The sequence below is a fragment of the Chenopodium quinoa genome, unplaced genomic scaffold, assembly GCF_001683475.1.
Source record: "Chenopodium quinoa cultivar QQ74 unplaced genomic scaffold, ASM168347v1, whole genome shotgun sequence".
In the NCBI taxonomy this organism is placed as follows: Eukaryota; Viridiplantae; Streptophyta; class Magnoliopsida; order Caryophyllales; family Amaranthaceae; genus Chenopodium; species Chenopodium quinoa.
Window position 1 is genome coordinate 142927 of NW_018744041.1, and position 17788 is coordinate 160714.

Genomic DNA, 17788 nt, shown 5'->3' on the forward strand with positions numbered 1-17788 from the left:
CGAATACCTTATGCTTATCCCCTCTATAAAAATACAATTTTTTTTATAAAAAAGTTTATATATTCAATAATTACTAGATCTAGTCAAAGTTGCTAACTAAAAAAATAAATTAAAATATAATAAATTATTATATATAATTAGTTAATCATCCTTGACAGCACATATTGTCTTTGACACTTTCTATAAATACCGTACCACTCTACATCTTCCCTTCATCTCACACATCTATTAATATCACTAAAAGTCAACCCAAACCCAAAGTCAACAAAATGAACAATTTTATCTTCTCATCAGCCACCATCCTCCTCCTCTTCTTTCTCTCCTCTCACACCACCACCGCGGCTAACCCGGCCGTCATCGACATCGATGGCCACCCGGTTCGTCCCAACTCCCCTACTATATCCTCCCGGTAGTCCGAGGCCGAGGCGGGGGCTTGACAGTTGAACCAAAGAACATCACTGAGCTGTGTCCTCTCGCCGCAGCTCAAGAAACCCGGGTACTCAACAATGGAATACCTCTAAAGCTACACTCGATCAACCCTAAAGACAAAAGAATTTTTATCTCGACTGACCTTAACATCGTCTTCGATGCCGTCCCCCTTTGCGTGCCCTCCGGCCCGTCCTTTATATGGCAGTTAGCCATCGATGAGGAGACCGGAAGGCGGTACGTAGGATTCGGAGGACAGATCGGGAACCCGGGTGTTAAAACGTTTAGTAATTGGTTTAAGATAGAGAAGGCGGGAAGTGGTACGTATGATTATAAGATAGTGTTTTGCCCTAGTGTTTGTAACTTTTGTAAGGTGATGTGTGGAGATATTGGTGTTTTTGTTGACAAAGATGGGAGAAGGTTATTGGATCTTAATGATCAACCACTATTGGTCAATTTCAAGAAAGCTTAAAAAAAATTTATGGATCAAATTAAAAGATTACATATAGTAGTTACAAAATTATATATTGTAGCTATTGTACCTAAGACTACCCTGTTAATTAACAACATGATCAATCTTGTAAAGTTACTGAATCTTTGGGTTGGAGTATAATGCATGATGACTTGATGAGTGATTTTTTGTTTAATGTTTATTATATGATATTGTAATATTAATAATATGAATAATGTAGAATCTTGTAATATACTTTGCGTATGGATATGTCGAGTGGTTTTATAATAAAGAGAAAAGTTTTTTGTTACGTACTTTCTCCAATTTGTAATATACAAATTAAGCTGTTTCATTTTTTGCTCTTATTTATTCTTCTGTTGTTTAGTTTAGATATTGTAGCTAATTCCACCTCCTAACTAGCCTATGTTGAATCTTTCGATTATGTTATGGCCGAACAATGAGAAGAATCCAATAAAGTCCCACGTGAAAACGTTATCTTTGATTAATTAATGGATTTAGTGGTCAAAAGTTTATAAAAATAGACTCAAATATTTGCAACGGTACAAATAAATAGTGACAGAAGGAATAGTTTACCCGAAAATATAAATGTTACACTAAATAAAAAAGTGAGGGAGTATTATAATGAACTTGTAATAGAAGAATATAATCTCTTACGTTTCTACCGAGTGTTTATGAAGATTATCTATACACTCGATACAAAGGATATTTGCCAGTGAGTAGTCTTTCATTGAATCAAACCCCTCTTTTTATGAAGGTGTATACAAGCCAAATAATGGTATCATCAACCATTGAAGTTGTATATTATTTCAACTTTTCTAATCAAGTATTATATTTCTCATGCAACTTGCATGTGTGATGCATATATATTCCAATTTTAATTACAACAAATATTGTTCCGCTTTATCTTATGATAATGTATTAATTTATATCTAAGTAATAATATACTTATCTGTTCTTCTATATTTAACACACTTCTTTTATCATGTTTACCATTCAACAATTAAGTTGTCGCTATAAAAAAGTAAATATTATTATAGAATGATACTATTATAAAAATTTACGTACCATTACACGATTCTAATAAAATTTCAATACAACGTTCTCTCAGATGCTTATGTGAAGTCAGGCAGAGGCTTGAAAATGAGTAAGGGAAGCTTTGGGTTATAAAATGCTTTAAGAGGATCGAAACAAGAGAGGTTAAAGGAACATGAAACGGAGATATATACGTTTTTTAGTTAATGCTCCAAAACTAATGGAACTTTAGTGGCATACTATTTTCCTAAGTATCAATTTTATTATTAGAACGTAATTCGAAGTACTTAGCTTGAGTTAGTGTGGAGTACAGTGTTTATTAGGTCCCCACTTGTTTATTAGTTCCTACTTTATAGCTTGTTACTCCCTTCGTTCTATAATTTCATGCTTATTTCTCAAAAAATACGGTAATTAAGAAAAATGGTGGAAGTAGGAGAGTATTATATATATATATTTTATTTTGTATAGGAAAGATAAAAACAAGAAATAATTATGTGCTATTTTTAGAAACAAGCACGACATTTTAAGACAACTAAAAAGGAATACAGGCACGAAATAATGGAATAGAGGGAGTAGTTTTTAGAGTTGGAAGCCTATTTCTATGGGCATAGTATCTCCATTTGTAAAGTGAAAAGGCAAATAGATTAATTAAAAAGGTGTGTTGAGTTCAAGTATCCCAAATTCAAAGTCCATCGCAATATGATTGTTGAAGTTAGCAGTAAATTAAGTTTAGCAATTATGTGTTTAAGTTTTTGGAGCAAGGGAGGGAGAGATTATTACGAGTATTATTATTGTTTGTTTTTCTCTATTTTATTACGCTTATTAATTCAACATGTTTTGCAGATTGTGAAAAATCAAATAGGAAAAAAAAAATAGAGTCAAAGAAAGTAAACAATATCACATGTCGAGGCTTAGCAAAGCTAAGCAAGCTACTAGGAAGTATAAGATTTTTTTTTTGGTACTAAGGGTCTGTTCTCTTCGGCTTAATTCAGTTCAGTTCTCATCTCCAATCAGATCAGTTCAATTCAATTTCTAATTTCCTTTTCTTATAAACAATTCATTTCAGCTCAGTTCACTTCAGTTAAGTTATTTTTAGTAAATCGAAACATGCCCTACATACTCCATTAGCCTTAGCCGGATTATCCCTTCCCTAGCCCTTTGCCCCTTTCCTTTTCCTTTCCTCATACATGTCGAGGAATACAAGAAAATCTCAATTTGGGAGTGGACAATGGAGTAATTTTATGCAAAACTTAGCATTGGTTACTAGCTAGATTATCATTATTAATACCCTCATAAATTTTACTGCTGGTTGGATCAATTATGAATAATTTAAAAAGCGAAGGAAGTGATTCATTAACATTGAAAACAATAAAATTTTGAAGAAAGTTAATACTCCATAAAAATAAGTAAATTTTACTCCGATCCATAGTTATTAAAGTGGATACAAAATACTCCGTATTTAAAAAAAAAAAAAAAAAAAAAAAAAAAAAAACAAATGCGGATACTACTTCTACTACTATTATTATTATTATTATTATTATTATTATTATTTAACTAAATAAATTGATTTTCAGAGACATCAAAGATATAACATCCTGAAATTAATTTAGTCTATGAAGTAGGTAGGAAGGCTGTTTCTAGAGTGGACTGACGACATGTGCTAGGGTGGCCAAGACTTAGCTTTCATTGTAATGAGCTGGCCTTAAAAAAACGTGGACAATTACACTCAGAAAATTCTGTCGACCACAAGTGTGGCAGATGTAGAACAAGATTATATTTACTTAGTGGTCATGTTACGGAGTACCGAGTGTCCGAATACATATTAAAAATCATTTTTTTTTAATTTATTGATTTATTTTAGGGTACGAAGAATAATAATATCTTGAAAAAATTGTCAAAAATAATACAATATTTGACTCATTCTTTTTTAAAAATACAACCTTTTCTAACCTCAAAATTCATAGAAAATTTGATTTTATCATATTTAAAATGAGCACCCCGAAAGGTTGTATTATTACAAAATAATTCAAATTTTGTATTATTAAAAAAGAATTGACTAGATGTTGTATTAATTTTGATTATTTTTTCTATTATATTTAATATGATTTGTGAGATTCATCTAATTAATCATAAGCCTAAAAGTCAAAGGGTTAACCAATCATTCTGAAATTAAAGATCAACTGGCTCTAGCTAATTCATAGTGTGTGATAGTGAGTTTAATTAATAACAATGATCTCCAACATATATTAAAGCCCAACACGACCAAATCCATTCTAATCAGATTAATTTAAAATAATAAATAAAAACATTTCAAGCATTGATCATCATTTCTACACCCTAAAAGCTTAGCCGGACTCGAGCCATGGTCATTTATTTGTACTACTTTATTCTTACCAAATTAAACAAGTCCCTAAAGAGTGGGAGATAAAGTAAACTTCATAGATATGAAATTATGGAGTTTATTGTTTTTAGAATAATTCTAGCTTGGCAGTGGACTCGTAGTGGAAATTATCCAAAATCTGAAAATTGGTACATGTTTGGAAAAAAACTTGTGTGGACTTGGTTTACAATTATTATTGTAGATTTGAGATCTATTGCGTGCAATTGACGTTATATTGAATATAGTGACCTTAATTTAACATAGTGATCTTTATCAATACTTGTGCGACCTTTGATATACAGAACTAGTAGTGCATACGTGTAGGCATTATATATGTTGAACATAATGACCCTAATCATTGTATAACTTCTATTCTAGATTAAATATGTATGGTCATGGAAAGGTGATAGGACAATAATGTTGGCCCCAAAATCAATTGAAATGCACTCACATTTGTAATACCATATATGGCATTAATTGCGTCTTTTATCCTTATAAAGTGTTTGATTATTTGTTTTATTTACAGTGGGACACTAAATTAAATGCGCGGTTGTTCAGAAGTCTATAGTGCATGAACTTTACCACAGGTATATGTGTAACTTTCTTTTTCATTACCAAAACTGTTCACAAATTGCCTCTTTTAACATTATAGTTTTAGTTCTATAAATAGCACCCTTCCATATTCATTTCTCATGCATCACACCCTAAACTAAAACAAAAAATGGCTTCCTTTCTCCTCAAAGTGACCGCAATACTCTTCTTCTCTTCGTTCTCTCTCCTTCTCCTAGTGCCGCCGATCGTGTCGTAGACACGGAGGGCGACCCAGTAAGAAATGACGGAGACTATTACATCCTTCCACACTCAAAAAACACTGGTGGCCTTATTGCATCAGACTCAACTAGACGCTTCCATATCTGCCCTCGATACGTTGGCACCGCAGATTCCGGAGAAGATGGCTTGGACTTGAAGATCTCGTCACCGGTAAGAGTATACGATCTCTTGACCTCTATTCCCGTCGAGTTAACCTTCAACACTTATATCCCCATCTGCGGCTTGACGACCCCATTGCGGTGGTGGGTGGGTCCGAGTGATGCCAACGACAAAGCGCCGATAATTGTCGGTACTGATGGGCCGTTCAAGTCTAATTACGCTTTCTTGATTGAAAGATCTAATGTTGCTACAGATGTGTACAACATTAAATTTTGTCACTACCACGAGTTCAAGTTCGAGTCCAAGGCCAAGTCCAAGTCCAAGTCCAGAAGAATCAAAACTTCTGATGATGATGATGACGATGATGATTACAACGACGACGATGACGATGATTATAAGCAGTGTAGAGATGTTACCATTCTTGACGACGGACATTTGGGAGTCGCCAAAGATTCTCCATTCCCGGTTACTTTCAAGAAGAAGTCAAATTTCCCATTTTTAGCCGCAAAGATGTAGATTTCACACTTGCATGTGTCAATGTACGTGGTATTATATTATGTGGTTGTAATCTATGCTTCAAATAATTTCTCCTATAGTTTATGTATGTATAGGCTAAAGGAGAATATTCCCCCTTTTATGTCATATTTTAATTTTGAGTGAAGATATGTATTAAGATATATTTTAGGAAATAGATATATTTAGGAAATATTTTTGATCTAGTGAATATTTCCATATCTTATCTTGGTTCTCCTAAGCTGGCAACACACGTTTTATGTGGCTTAGGAAACTAATTGTTTGTATTATAAATATTGAGCTCATGAAAGCTAATGAAATTAAGTGAAGTTTCTCTGTTTCTACATGGTATCAAGCCAATCGATTTTTTTTCTTCTTTTCTTCATATTAAGTAGCCATGGCTGGCGGTGCCGAACCACCACCACCACCAAACAAAATTGAACCTAATTCCCCTTATTACCTTGGCTCGCAAGATCGACCGGGAGATTTCATCACTCCTACCCGTCTAAAGGCTGATAATTATGAGGAATGGGCAGCCGATATTCAAACGGCGTTAGAAGCCCGCCGAAAGTTCGAGTTTTTGGATGGCACCATTAATGAACCATCCCCGCCTTGTACAAAGTCCGATTGGACGGCCATAAACGCGATGCTCATATCTTGGATATCAAACACTATCGACTCTGATTTAAAATCTTCTCTGTCAAAATTCAGAGAGGCTAAGCCGTTTTGGGACCATCTAAAGCAGCGCTTTGCTCAAACAAACGGACCTAGAATTCAACAATTACGCTCTTCAATTGCTAAGTGCGAACAGACTAAGATGATGCCCGTCTCAATTTATTACGGTAAATTACATTCTTTGTGGCAAGAATTAGACCATCACGAGCCTCTGATTTCATGCTCATGCTGTAACTCGTGTTCGGCTGGCCGTTTACATGAAGAAAGGAGGGCTCAGGCCAGATTACATGACTTTCTTATGGGTCTCTATTCTGATTATTATGCTCCTCTCAGTTCACAAATTCTTTCTCAAGATCCTCTTCCGAGTCTTGACCGTGCATATCAATTGGTATCACAAGACGAACGAGTTCGCACATCGAGGAAAGAGGCCGAACTCAAGGTTGAGTCCACGCCGTCTGAGACGGTGGGATTTTCTGTTCGGGCAGGGACCGATCGAGGCCGAGGTCGTGAAAAACCGGTCTGTTCTAAGTGTCGACGAACAGGCCATGCAACCTCTTCTTGTTGGGCAGATATAATATGTGGTTATTGCAAGAAACAAGGTCACCCAGAGACTCATTGCTATGAGCTTGTGGGTCGACCCGATTCCAAGAAACCTTCTTCAACAGGGCAAGGACGTGGGCAGGTCCGAGCCAATGCAGCGACGGGCGGCAGTCCAAATTCCTCTGTTTCAGCCTTGGGACAACTATTCACGCCAGAACAGTGGAAAGCCATAGCGGGAGTTGTTGGTAATGCTAAAATTCCCGATAATAGATTAACCGGTGAGTTTGATGTTTCCTCTTGGATAATCGATACCGGTGCCACACATCATGTGACAGGAAATTCCTCTTGGTTATTTGACTCTCAAAATATTGATTGTCATGTTGGTTTGCCTAATGGTACAAAAGTGATGGCTAATTTGGTGGGATCCATTAATTTATCGGACAAAATCACTCTCACCGGAGTACTTTATGTTTCAAATTTGAGTTGCAATTTACTTTCTGTCTCTCAACTTAATGATGATTTAAGTACTATTGTCCAATTTGATTCTCATGTTTGTGCTATACAGGACCAAGCGAAGGAGCTGATTGGAACGGGAATTAGGAGAGACGGACTATACTATTTTAGCAAACCGAAATTTGTGTCAACTGTTAACGCTTCATCGAATTTGGAATTGTGGCATCGACGGCTCGGACATCCTTCAGTGAAAGTAGTTAAGTTAATTCCTCATGTCAGTATTAGTAATGGTCATTTAAATAAAGGTTGTGAAGTATGTATGCATGCCAAACATCCAAGAGACAAATTTCCTTTAAGTGATAATAAAACCTCAAGAATTTTTGAGAAAATACACTGTGATTTGTGGGGTCCATATAGACATGTTTCGTCGTGTGGGGCTCGTTATTTTTTAACAATAGTTGATGATTTTTCAAGAGCAATTTGGATTTATTTGTTGGTCGATAAATTAGAAGTATTTCAGATGTTTATGTCCTTTGTTGCTATGGTTGATCGACAATTTTCTCAAACTATAAAAGTGGTTCAAAGTGATAATGGCACTGAGTTTAATTGCTTGCGTGAATATTTTAATGCAACTGGAGTTTTGTTTCAAACCTCTTGTGTCGGGACTCCGCAACAAAACGGGAAAGTTGAGAGAAAACACAAACATATTTTGAATGTTGGAAGGGCATTGCGTTTCCAAGCAAAATTGCCAATTTACTTTTGGGGGGAGTGTGTTCTCACGGCCGCTCACTTGATCAATCGTACTCCTACTCCTCTCTTACAAAATAAAACCCCTTTTGAGATACTTTTTGGTAGACCCCCCTCATTCGATGCTATTCATACATTTGGATGTTTATGTTTTGCACACAATCAAAATACCAAAGGTGATAAGTTTGCAAGTCGAAGTCGAAAGTGTATATTTGTTGGATATCTATTCGGGAAAAAGGGGTGGAGATTGTTTGATTTAGAAACAAAAGTATTTTTTGATTCCCGAGATGTGAAGTTTGTTGAAGAAATTTTTCCCGTTTGGGTGTCTCGAGGATGTAAACATCACAAATCATGACTATGATAATCATGAAATTCATGAGGACTTTGCTGAAAATTATTTAGGAAATATGGTTGAAGATGGCGACAATCTGGAAGCACTACAAGCCCAACCCACCACTCCATCCTCTGGCCCAACTACACATCAGCCCATTTCAAATAATAATGGTCCATTAGATGACCAGCCCATGTCACCTTCTGTTGAGAGCCCAGAGCACACTGGGTTGGATTCTCAGCCCACCAATCAAATGATTGAAATCGCTAGTGGGCCAACACCCAATGGGGCCTCTCCTTCAGATCAGAAGCATGCAACAGAAAGCTCAAATGCTCAAGAGATGGGTCGTGGGTTTCGTGAGAAATTTGCAAATGCTTTATATCGAGATTATGTGACACATACGGTTTTTGCTAATAGTCCGTCCTTAACTCCTCCCTCCAATAACTCCTCATCAGGTACTCCTTATCCTATAGCACATTACATTAATTGTGACAATTTTTCTATCCATTATCAAAAATTTCTTGCAGCTATTATTAAGGGTAATGACCCAAAATCGTTTAAGGAGGAAATGAATTATGATGAGTGGCACAAATCTATAAAGGAAGAAATCCGTGCTTTAGAGGACAATGGTACATGGACTCTAGAACACCTTCCTCCCGGGAAACGTGCTCTTGGCAGTCAATGGGTCTATAAGACCAAATATTTATCTAATGGTGATATTGAGAGTCTTAAATCAAGATTAGTGGTGTTTGGTAATCACCAACAAGCTGGAATTGACTATGATGAGACTTTTGCTCAGGTTGCCAAGATGACTACTGTTCGTGCCTTTCTTGCAATAGCAGCTTGCAAAAATTGGGAAATACATCAAATGGATGTGCATAATGCTTTTTTGCATGGTGACCTAGCTGAGGAGGTCTACATGAAATTGCCCCCCGGGTTTGAAAGCTCGGATCCTACTTTGGTGTGTCAGTTGCGCAAGTCATTGTATGGCCTGAAACAAGCACCCCGGTGTTGGTTTGCAAAGTTGACAGCTGCCTTGAAACGGTATGGATTTATTCAATGTTATTTAGATTATTCTTTATTCACATATACTCATGGCAAAACTCAAATTAATGTCTTAGTTTATGTGGATGATCTTATTATTTCTTGGAATGATTCCGCTGCACTTAATGTGTTCAAAGCATATCTTAGTGATTGCTTCAAAATGAAAGACCTTGGTCCTCTAAAATATTTTTTGGGCATTGAGGTGGCTCGTAGTTCGTCCAGATTATTTTTGTGTCAACGAAAGTATACTCTGGATATTATCTCTGAAATAGGTTTATTGGGAGCAAAGCCTAGTGGGTTTCCCATGGAGCAAAATCATAGGCTTGCACATGCCAGTGGAGAGTTGATGCATAATCCCGCAGCATATCGTCGCCTTGTGGGGCGACTTATATACCTTGCAATTACTCGCCCTGATCTTGCTCACTCAGTTCACATCCTATCACAGTTCATGCAAGAGCCTCGCATAGAGCATTGGGAAGCCGCTTTGAGGGTAGTACGCTATCTAAAAGGTACACCCGGACAAGGCATATTGTTGCGTTCAGATAGTGAGCTCACATTAGAGGGATGGTGTGACTCAGATTGGGCGGCATGTCCTCTCACTAGACGTTCGTTGACTGGATGGCTAGTGTTTTTAGGCAAATCTCCGATTTCTTGGAAAACTAAAAAGCAACCTACAGTATCTACATCTTCTGCAGAGGCGGAATACAGGTGCATGAATGGAGCTACTTGTGAATTAAAGTGGCTCAAAGGTTTATTGTTGAGTTTGGGTGTTCAACATCCTCAATCAATTAAATTGTTTTGTGATAGTCAGTCTGCATTGCATATTGCGAAAAATCCAGTGTTTCATGAGCGTACGAAACACATAGAGGTTGATTGTCATTTTGTTCGTGATGCGATCATTGAAGGTTTGATTTCCCCGTCACATGTGTCTACTAAAGATCAATTGGCGGATATTTTTACAAAACCTCTCTGGAAGGCACAATTTGACTATCTTCTTTCCAAGTTGGGCGTCTTCGAACCTCGTGCTCCAACTTGAAGGGGGGTATTAAGATATATTTTAGGAAATAGATATATTTAGGAAATATTTTTGATCTAGTGAATATTTCCATATCTTATCTTGGTTCTCCTAAGCTGGCAACACACGTTTTATGTGGCTTAGGAAACTAATTGTTTGTATTATAAATATTGAGCTCATGAAAGCTAATGAAATTAAGTGAAGTTTCTCTGTTTCTACAATATGTCATTTTATTGTGTCTGTTACTGTCTTTATTTCTTAGTTTTACTTTGCAAAATGTTCTAGAATTACTCGGTTTTTTTTTTTTTCAAATGTTAGTCTCCTTTTTGCTAGAGCGAACTGAGAAAAATGCTGAATAATATTAATTCTCCGGGTCGTCGGAGGGTACGGTACTTGAGCTAAATTTGGAACCAAAACGTACTTAAGCAGTTAAGCTCATCATGTCAATTTAGCTAATGTTCGTTGGCAACTAGGGGTGATAATGAGACTGAGCTATTCGTGAACTATTCGAGCTCGATTTGGTCAAAGCTCGATTCGTAGTGGCTCGGCTCGGGTTTGAGTTCGGCTCGAGACCTTAACGAGCCAAGCTGAGTTATGCCAAGCTCGGCTCGAAAAGTTCGTGAACAAGCTCGTTTATTTTTTCCGTATAAAAAAATCATGTATATAAATATAACTTTTTTTTAACAATAGATATTACACAACAATAAGTTAGTATTTTCATTATTAAAACAATAAACTCGTTATAAAGTAAAAAATTTAATAATGAACAATAAAGAAGTAAATTATAGGGCTAAGAATAAATCAAGGTTGTTCGTGAGACGTTCGAGCTCGGCTCGATCAACGATTAGTCAAAGCTCGGCTCGGTCGAAGCTCAACTCATAAAGGTTCGAATTCGGTTCGAACAAATTTAAACGATCACGAGCCGAGTTGACCATAGTTCGGGCTCAGCTCGCCCGATTAGCACCCCTATTGGCGACAATGTATCTTAAATGACCTAAAAAAACAATTAGGAGTTGATACTATGATACTCCCTCCATTCCTAAAAGAACAACTCTTTTGGGTTGATTTCGCTAGTATTAAGAAAGTTAAATAAAAAGAAGTAAAAGTATATTGGAAAGATAAATTTACATATGTTTTTTTTTTTTTTTTTTTGAAGGATTTACATATGGGGTTTGTAAAAAAGTAGAAAGAGAAAGTATTAAAATACATGAAAAAAAAATTATATGGAGAAGCAAATTTTGCGCAAATATTCTTGTAAATTGGTGGGTATTTTAATGCATTTAGGTGGATTATTTTGGGACTAAAATTACATCAAAAGGGTCTTTAGGGGACGGAGGGAGTATATATTATTTGGTGCTAAAATCCAAAAAACAATAATTGAATTTGGAGACTATTTAAGAAATTTGGAAGTTACAATATATAATTATTATAATGAAAGATACATACCACGATGGATAGAAGGATATGTCACCTGTGTACTTTGTATGAAATATCGTGGTCTTTTTATATTCTGTATTTTATCCGTTTTTGAAATTGCAAAATTGGAAATTTTAAACTATATAAACACTTATCTAACTATCGTCTATCTTTTGTGATTTATGTGCTAGAAAAATTATAGATGATAATGTTTTATAAGACTCTTCTCTATATGTACATCACAATATTAACTTTTTATAACTTTTACTTAAGTATAATTAAAGATATAAGTGATATATAATATCATTGGAAAACATAACAACCCCAATATTGCAATTAACGTATGAAATATATGGACAATACAAAATTGACTCATGTACGTGATTACTTGACTTGAACCAACTCTACACTCATACTTGACACTATTTGACATGATCTGAACTAACCTGAAAATTGATGTATTCTAATGATGATTATTGTATTTAAAATAAGTATAACGACCACATAATTAAAAATAATCCGACACGATTTGATTCGATCACGAAAACAACTTGAATAACTCTTAATTGAACTGAAACCAATCCAAATAACATGAATGTCATCTCTATTTGTATTTTTTTTTTCCTTTTTATTGTAGTTGTTCACTATTCAAATGTTAGTTTATTCCATTATTAATAATTTTTTGTAGGTGAGGATTGGAGAGGAAGTCCTAGTTTGAGTTAGCAGACAAGGCCCCTTGAGAGTCGGGGGAAAGAAAATAGAATCACCACTACCTCCAAAAACTCGTGAGATACAATTTTTATTATTAGACCAATTATTGATTATTAGTTGATAACTATATTAATAGTGAACATGCACGATATTATTTAATTGGGTTTGATCCCACAACCTCATAATTATGAATACAAACTTAATCAATAAAGCCTTATTCAATTTAACTTAAAAAATTACATTCTATAAAAAAAAATTTATTTCAGTGAAGATAAGGTCAATACTACGTAATTGCAGTTCAATAAAAATAATTCTGGTTCATCAAAAATAAGGTGAAGTTTATATGGCCTAAATCCAGCAGCTTACTTAGTAATGACATGCATGATTGAGGCAGGTTGTATATGATAGAAGTTGCAACACATCAACAATAGAATTAAATAGTAGAAGCAAATAATTCGCATACGATATTTTCCGTTGCATTTGACAAAATAAAAGATATCACAAAGACCACCAATCAAATACTTGTACATCGTGTCCTACATATATCACAATTTTGTGGTGGACGACAAAAGTTTTGAGAGAGCTTAGTTATGTAATTACCCACGTTTTTCTATTCATATCCTTATCCAATTGTATGTTTCAACGAGAACGAGTGATGATCGATTCTCATATTAAAACCTTATCTACAACCTAATAACATTATCTACCAACTTCTGCCAAATTAAAATAGATCTGATCTAATTTGCACGCACCTTTAATTTGCCCACTTTCAATATTTTTAATCTACCACAATAAGGAAAATAAATCATACGAAGTATCAGCTAGGGGTGTGCAAAAAATCAAGACAATTAAAACCTAATCCGAAAATCGATAATATAAAACTTAAAATGCGAGTAATCAAACTAAAATATCATGGTTATCTAGGCCGGATTTTTTTCACATTCAATAACCTGAACTGAAGAGTAATTGAACTAATAATGAAACACTAATACATTAGTGATGTGTCTAATATTTCATAATGATTTTGCCATTATCTTATTGGTATTGTTTGAGCTTTTTTGTAGTTTTCATTTTTCAAGGCGTCATTTATCATAAATAATATTTGTTTTCAAGCGTTCTTGTAATGTTGATTGATTTTATTTATTTATTTATAGGAATTAGCAGTTTGGAGGCATATAGATTGCAAAGACTCAAAGAGGAAAACCTCAAACCTTTTTATTGTTTTATTGTTTTTTTTTTCACCACTTCCTTTTATGGTTAATTTTATTTTATTTGCATCATTTCTATATATAGTAACTTTATACTATATTTAATTATTTCGCTTTCACTTTAAATCCAACTCAAATTAATTTATCATTTTTCTCTCTCACGGTGTTCACTACTCTCTCTTAGAGTGCATGGTTCGTGCAGGCGGATGCACGATCCACATGGTGCATCTCTTCCCAAAATAAAGCGGAAAGAACATTACATAGAAATATAAAAAACATTTAATTTAAGTGAAAAGAACATATTATAGAATTGTAAAGAACATTGTATAGAAATGTAAAGAACATTCAGTTAAAGTGCAAAGAACATGTTATAAAATTGTAATGAACATAATGTACAGTAAATAATGTTCTTTATCTTCATATTATTTGATTATCAGAATAATGTACTTTTATTTGTGACATATGGTAATTGTTTATTTTGAAATACTAGTTGAGCCATCGCGCGCGATGCGCGCGATCAACAAGGAATGAGTGAGTTTAATGCTCTCGTTAAATCTATGGACCTTATTCATCCAATGTTGGTAATATGCGTAATGGTCAGTGGAATAGCATTAAGTCTTGTGCTTAAAAGTAGTTAAGACGTGGGTATTAAGTGGGGAATCGTATAACTTGTACGAATTCTTAACTTTATTATTTTTTAAGATTAGGAGTCATCGATTTAGGAGTTATCAAATTTGAATCTGTTATATCTGCGATAGGTATAAATTTGCGATGTAGAAAATAAACCGTTTATAAAGTTTTGTCTTAAAAAAGAAAAAACGGGAAATAAATAATTGCTGTGTTTTGTGACAGATCGTAATCTAAAAATAGGGAAAACGACTAACAGATGTGTTTATGGACATGGTACATACGTAATGAAATCTACAAAAAACACCTTTCTATTTTTGCCTTTTATAAATTATTACAAGTACAATAGAATATGTAGAAATGTTGAATGTTTCTGTTGAGGAAGTCATAAAGTCATACTCTTTTATTCTTTCAAGATTCTGTCATCATTGCTTTGCTTGTCTTTGATTGGTCAATTTGGGTCTCTATATTGCGTGGAGTGTAGACTCGTTTTTTTGTGTGTTCTGTTTTGCTTCTCCAATTTTTTCTCCTTTCTTTTTCTCTTACATTTTGATTTTAATTTCCATGACAATGTGATATGAATTTTGATGGATATAACCTTCAATCGCAGTTGAAAGGTTTGGAATCTTGAGTCTCGGTTAAGAAACGCTAAGCAATACGAGCTTAAAACCTAAACTAGGCCAAGAATACACAAGCACAAGCTTACGTAAAACTTTATAAATTTCAAATCAATCAATCATACTTTTCGTTAAACACCATCACGTATTTATAAGCTAAATAATTAGCCTAAAAATCGGTAAAACAAATTCTAATCTAACTAGGAAACTAACTCTAACTTGTAAAGATAATATTTTGCAAATATGATCTTTAAAGTTAAGCTTATCTTATACTAACCGAATTAAACTAACAAAAATATCCTAATAAATTCGGTCATCTAATAATAAACTAAAAATAACAATAAAAATAATTATAATAACAATATTGATGTCTTGGAACCGCATGCAAATATGATCTTTAAAGTTAAGCTTATCTTATACTAACCGAATTAAACTAACAAAAATGTCCTAATAAATTCGGTCATCTAATAATAAACTAAAAATAATTATAATAACAATATTGATGCCTTGGAACCGCATCACAATGGAGAGTACTGATAGTACCGCAACATCTGGGAAAGTTTTTTCACCACCGATTTGGAGGCCGAGTGAAATGAAATCCAAAGAAGAAAACGTTGCAATTTTTTATGAGTATGCCACTGAATTGAAGAAGAAGATAGACAGTCATGGGGAATTTCTGAAACAAGGGATTTCAAAAGTGGAAAGCAAAAAAGAAAAAGGAGAAACAAGCAACAAGAGAAGAAGGGGAGTTGAGAGAGATGGCTGTGGAGAATGGCCTGTTATCATTGTTGTAAGTCTAACTGGCTAATACAAGAGGGGGGGTGAATTGTATTTGAGGTGAAATCTAAAAACTTTTTGCGGAATTTAACTAAATGAAATAGTGACGAGAGAAGATATAGGCTTTTCTAAATTTCCACTAAGTAATCAAACTCTTTACAAGTGAAGATTCAAACCCGTTAACAAGTTCCACAAATTAGGAACTTGTTCCCAACTCTCACAGAAGACTTCAGCAACGAAGCTTCCTTGACCTCACTTTACAAACTCACAATCCCAACCCCTAAGTACTTGAATACAAACTGTGATTACAAATACCTATTGCACTCAAGAATATAAGAAGGATAATAACTCTCTTTATGTTATTAGATAGCTACTGGAATTTTTATGCTTAAGAGTTATGTTTTACTGAGATAGTTTGCATGAGTATTTATAGAGAAGGCTTAGTCATTAACCTCCACCATAATCACGTCCACATGTCAACAACCCACTAACAACTTGTGGAGTTATCTTGACAGATTGTGATCATGAAGAGGTTTCCTAGCCTTATCTAATTAAACCACTATCCTAACAACTTGATAACCATTAGCCGTATAAAAGATTTTCTCACAGAAAAACCACTTGCTAACTTTATCAAATATTTATTTAAAAGATTATCAAAAGTTTGTTTAAAAAGATTTTATTTGAAAAGATAAATTTATTATTTATTAAAACAACTAGATAATTATCTTCGATAATTATCTTTATTAAAACTTTTACAAATTATCTTTTCTTTAAGAAATTATCTTTTAAAACTAACTTTTATTCCAGTAGTCTTTAACATAAGTCATTGAGTTCCTTTCCGACTTTATATTATTGAGTGCTCACAATTAAAACTAGAACGTGAGATTTGCACGAGGCTTTTTAAAGAATGCTACTCCGCATCCAAGTTCCTACTCCGGAACGAACTTTGCTTGAATCCTTTATTCACCAAAGACTCAAAACATTCATTAGTCGAGTTTGTCAATTTGTCCATCAAAACCAAAAGGCTCAACAAATTCCCCCTTTTTGATGATGACAAACATTGACAAACTTAGGTAAATAAAATCATCCAGGCATGCAACAGAAATTTAAAGTAAGACATGAAAACAAAAAAAAATTAAAGAACTTAGAAAAATATTAAAAAGTATTTTTTTTTTTTTTTTTTTTTTTTTTTATTATTATTATTTTTTTTTTAAAAAAACTGAGCAAAAGAAAAATTAACAAAGACTTTAAAAACTGAACTTAGCAAAAGTTTGTACCTTCGATGTGTGAGTTCCTTGGTAAACACTTTAGCCGCCATGAAGTTTGTCTTTTCCCCCTTTTGGCATTATCAAAAGATTGAAAAAAACATTTTGCTATACTCCCACTAGACTACGTAGGGAATAGTGAGCTCAAATAATGCAAGGCAAAAATAAGTTAGGTACTAAATCATCAGCAACCACACACAATCATATGAAAAATACGAGCCAAGTTCCGATTTAGGAAATAGAAGAGGAACATAGAGAATGTAGCAAAGGATAAAGGCGTACAAACCAAAGTTCAGAGAGATTAAACAAGACCAAAATAAAATTGTTCAACATATGAAATTAGAATAAGTGCAATCAAGGATTTAAAAGGCTGCATTGGTAGGATCAAGGGTTGGATTTGTGGGATCAATAGAGTCGTCCTCGACTTCCTCAAAGGCTACTCTGTTGATAGTTTCCAAGATCTCCTTGTTGCCTTCACTAAACTTGCCTTCAGCCTGTGCAAGCTTTGCCTCTACGCCTGCAAATCCGGTTGCTTGAGAATCTGCCAGAGCCTGCACCTGGCCTTTAAGAGAAAGCAATTCCGAGGCCATTTCCTCCAGTTTCTTGCTC

The 17788-nt window shown here is 34.4% G+C and overlaps 1 protein-coding gene and 1 pseudogene across 1 annotated transcript; both read left to right on the forward strand.

Moving 5' to 3' along the window:
* On the forward strand, window positions 1-1187 carry LOC110690388 (annotated as a pseudogene).
* A 3662-nt stretch (window positions 1188-4849) lies between these two features.
* On the forward strand, window positions 4850-8040 carry LOC110690389. The gene is made up of 2 exons (XM_021867206.1): window positions 4850-7246; window positions 7534-8040. The coding sequence occupies exons 1-2, from the start codon at window positions 6151-6153 to the stop codon at window positions 7566-7568; spliced, it is 1131 nt and encodes a 376-aa protein (XP_021722898.1). The 5' UTR covers window positions 4850-6150; the 3' UTR covers window positions 7569-8040.
* Window positions 8041-17788: the final 9748 nt, after the last annotated feature.

Excerpts from the sequence above, each read along its gene's own strand:
- LOC110690389 (XM_021867206.1), top strand. The coding sequence starts at position 6,151 with ATGGCTGGCGGTGCCGAACCACCACCACCACCAAACAAAATTGAACCT. Across the intron at positions 7,247-7,533 it reads TCCCGATAATAGATTAACCG|GACCAAGCGAAGGAGCTGAT; the intron begins GTGAGTTTGATG and ends TGTGCTATACAG.